Raw genomic sequence first — 3684 nt, 5'->3', positions numbered from 1 at the left:
AGAGAGAGAGAGAGAGAGAGAGAGAGAGAGAGAGAGAGAGAGAGAGAGAAATCAGTATCCTAGGCACTGTTTCCAACGTGTGGCTTTGGTGATGCTCAGTTTTAAATTCCAAGCACAAGAGCTTATGAAAACAATTTACACGGAGTGATCTGAGTAAAGGCATGTTCCATGTTCTCTCAGTTCAAGATTATCTTTAGGAAAGTGGTTACCTGTGCACCACTCTCAGCACAGGAAGTAAGCTTTCCCACATCCCACTGAGCATCTGGTGTGACAGGGTAGGAGCATACCATGAGGCACCAGTGTGGAGTGACCTGTCTGGGGAACACTCCAAGGACTCCACTCCTGCCGGCCGTCTCCACGGGCGCAGACTCTGAACTGATAATCAACATTGGGGTCTATGTGCAACACTATGAATTCAGTTTCAGAACCTACATACACGTCTTCAAAATGATTTGCAGTACATTTACGGAACTGGAGCCTGTAATCTTGAGCTGTAAAGTCATCGTCCACCTATGGAGAAAGATTTTTTTTAAGTTAGGTAAGAACCATGAAAAAAAAATGGGGACATCCAGACAAAATCCTGAGTTTTTGCTGAATAGGGGCAATATGGAATACTAAGGGAAAGACACAGGCATTATGTTTATCACTATTTCCTTTTTGTTTTTCCTGAGATAGGTAGGGTATCACTAAATGTAGACCAGGCTGGCCTTGAATTCATGGTAATCTTGCTTCAACTTCCTGAGAGCTAGGATTATAAATTTGCATTACCATATCCGTTGCTTTTCCTTTTTTCTTCTGTTTCTTTTCGCTTGCTTCTTTGTTTTTGAGAGCAGGTTCTTGCAATACTGCCCAGACTGGCCTTGAGCTCACCATTCTCCTGCCTTGCCACCCCAAATGCTATGATGTTACTATACCTGGCTCCTTCCTTCCACTTGTGTGTATTAAAGGCATGTACCACACTGCCCAATTAAATCTTTTTTAATTTTATTTTATGTTATTTGGGTATTTTGCCTTCATTTATATCTACTCGCGTGTGCCTGGTGCCCAGGGTCCTCAAACTCACAGAGATCAGCCTGCCTCTGCCTCCCAAGTACTGGGATTAAATGAGTGCGCCACCACTGCCTGGAGACACTGATGTTTTAAGAAGTCCTTTCAAGGGGCTAGGAGTAGCTTGATGGTATGGTGGGTTTGATTGCCAGCTCCACAAAAGAAAGTAAAACTTGAGCTCGTTATTTGACACTGGAAGAACTACCTCAGTTCACATTCCCTGTGATTTTAATTATAAAAAGTCCCTCCACCCCACTCCAACTAGCAGGGTGGCGCACGCCATTAATCCCAGCACTCAGGAGGCAGAGGCAGGCGGATCTTAGTTCAAAGCCAGCCTGGTCTACAGAATGAGTTCCAGGACAACCAGGGCTACACAGAGAGACCTATCTTGAAAAATAAAACAAAGCCTGGTAGTGGAGGTACATGCCTTTAATCCCAGCACTTGGGAGGCAGCGGCAGGTGTATCTCTGAGTTCGATGCCAGCCTGGTATACACAGCAAGTTCTAAAACAGCCAAGGTTGTTACGGAGAAATCTTAAAAGCCCAAATCACAAACACATAATGTATGAGTCCATTTCTGTAACTTTATACATACCTTACACCATCGCACTATGATGCCTCCAGGTTTCTCTATTAATTCTTCAATCTGTACTGGTGGGCGGGAAGCTACTGTTCCATGCTTAAAAATGTGGTCTTTCACTATGTTAAGAATGGAATCATCCAACTGAGCAGATAAACAGGGTACATCAACTAGCAAAGGCACTTCTGGTAAGCTAAGGAAACAAAGTTCATATGTTTTAAGACATGCTTAATATGGAGGTAAAAATGCAAGGACTATTTAAGTCATATGCTACAAGAGTCCTCAAGGCCTCAGCAAATAATTCTCAAGAAGCTGGAGGCTTTGTGAGGGCTTTCATCTTTATATTATATGAAGATTCTCTTCCCCAATTGTTATAAGAATGATAAAAAACCGTAAACTGTAGTGTAGTAGCATATGCCTATAATCCCATCATTCAGGAGACTGAGACAGGGGAATCACAAATCAGAGGTCAGTCGGACCTACATACACAGAGATACCACACCTTAAACAAACCAAAAACCAAACAATAACAACGAAAAAGACAAAATTGATAAAATCACAACTGTTGAGTTTATATCAAAATATCTCATTTACTGAAGTAAGACAACAAACCCTCTCCATATTGCTCCAATTTCACTATGAGTGCTGCGTTGAAAGCAGGCACCAGAATTTTTAGAATTTAATAATTCTATTAACTACTGGAATTGAAAAAGATCTACAATAATTCTATGTCAAAGATTTCAACCACAGTCATTTGACACTAGCAGTAATGTCAATGAGTAGTAAAACCTTGAAAAACAGATTCTCTTACAGTTTTGGTTGTGAGCCTGGCCTTTAACGGCTGAACCATCTCTCCTGCCCAAAAACCAGATTCTCTATTTCCTATGATCAGAATTTTTAATGGGGACCAAGCGGGTGGGAGGGTCAAGATTGGGAGGAAGGCAAATACTTAAATGCTTAACAGTAAATCCAAAAGTGACTATCTCTTTTACCTGTCCAACTGAATGTGTGAGGCCTTTTTGGTAAAATTCCACAATTTATCATTATGTTCTTCTATACCTCCTTGAATGGCGATCTCACCTAGAATAGAGGGTAAGAAAATTATGTAAGTAAAAAAACAGCCACATTTTAACCAATACAACTCATGTCACCTGTGGATTTCTCGCTTTGCTACAATTTATTCCCAAGTGACACACAATCAAATTCTCAAAACGACTTGGCAGGTGAGAGAGAACAAAGACACACGACTGCTCTCTAACTGCAGATGTAGCTCAACAACCATTTACACAGACCTAAGGCCAGCGGCATCTCCTCATTCCTCCTTATCAATTCGTGAGGTTCCCCATCCTGTTTTGTTATTTACAGTAATTTACTGGGGAGATATGCACACATGTAGACGTAGTTATTTTTTCCCATCACACGAGTTTCGGGGACTTACTTCAGTCTGTCAGATTTGGTACCAAGCTCCTTTGTCCACTGAGCCACCTAGCCAGCCCTTTTTTTCTGACTTTTTTAAGGTAAGATCTTGGCTGACTTGAAACTTGCTATGTAGACCAGGCTGAACAACCTATTTCTGCCTCTAACTCTCGAGTGCTGGGATTCCAGGGGTGAGCCTTCACACTCCTGACTCCTCTTGATCAGTTCTAACAGGAACAAAATATTAGCCTAAGAGCAGCAAAAGGACATAGGATCTTAAACAGCCAAATGATGCCAGCTGAGGTGGTACATGACTACTATCTTAGCACGTGTGAGGCTGAGGTTTGAGACAAGCCTGTGCTATATAATTAGACCCTGTCTCAAAATGAAAGTAGAATGATGCAGTCAGATCTCCCTGAAAGCACTCTATACCTCAGAGCAGAAACCAGGCCGGGCAGAGGCAGCCTGGTCTCCAGAGTGAGTTCCAGGACAGTCAGGACTACACAGGGAAACCCTGTCTTGAAAAAAAATAAAATAAATAAATAAAAAAAAAACCAAACAAAAACAACAACAACAGAATAAGGAAATGCTTTATACAGGGCAGGAAAGTGACCAACCTCTACACCCTCTGAAATGATGAAG

General features: G+C 41.7%; 1 protein-coding gene across 1 annotated transcript in view; it reads right to left on the bottom strand.

Moving 5' to 3' along the window:
* The window catches only part of Crlf3 (cytokine receptor like factor 3), a 51522-nt gene that overhangs the window by 13350 nt on the left and 34488 nt on the right, over positions 1-3684 (bottom strand). The window contains exons 2-4 of the mRNA XM_050128584.1: positions 2619-2767; positions 1642-1819; positions 230-510 (exon numbers count right to left, since the gene is read on the bottom strand). Of these exons, the coding sequence (XP_049984541.1) occupies positions 230-510; positions 1642-1819; positions 2619-2767 (608 nt within the window). The remainder of the gene's footprint in view (positions 1-229; positions 511-1641; positions 1820-2618; positions 2768-3684) is intronic.

The sequence above is a fragment of the Alexandromys fortis genome, unplaced genomic scaffold, assembly GCF_014885135.2.
Source record: "Alexandromys fortis isolate MF-2015 unplaced genomic scaffold, M_Fortis_MF-2015_v1.1 scaffold_80, whole genome shotgun sequence".
Lineage (NCBI taxonomy): Eukaryota > Metazoa > Chordata > Mammalia > Rodentia > Cricetidae > Alexandromys > Alexandromys fortis.
Note: the sequence above shows the minus strand (reverse complement) of the source record. Positions and strands in the feature narration are given on the sequence as shown.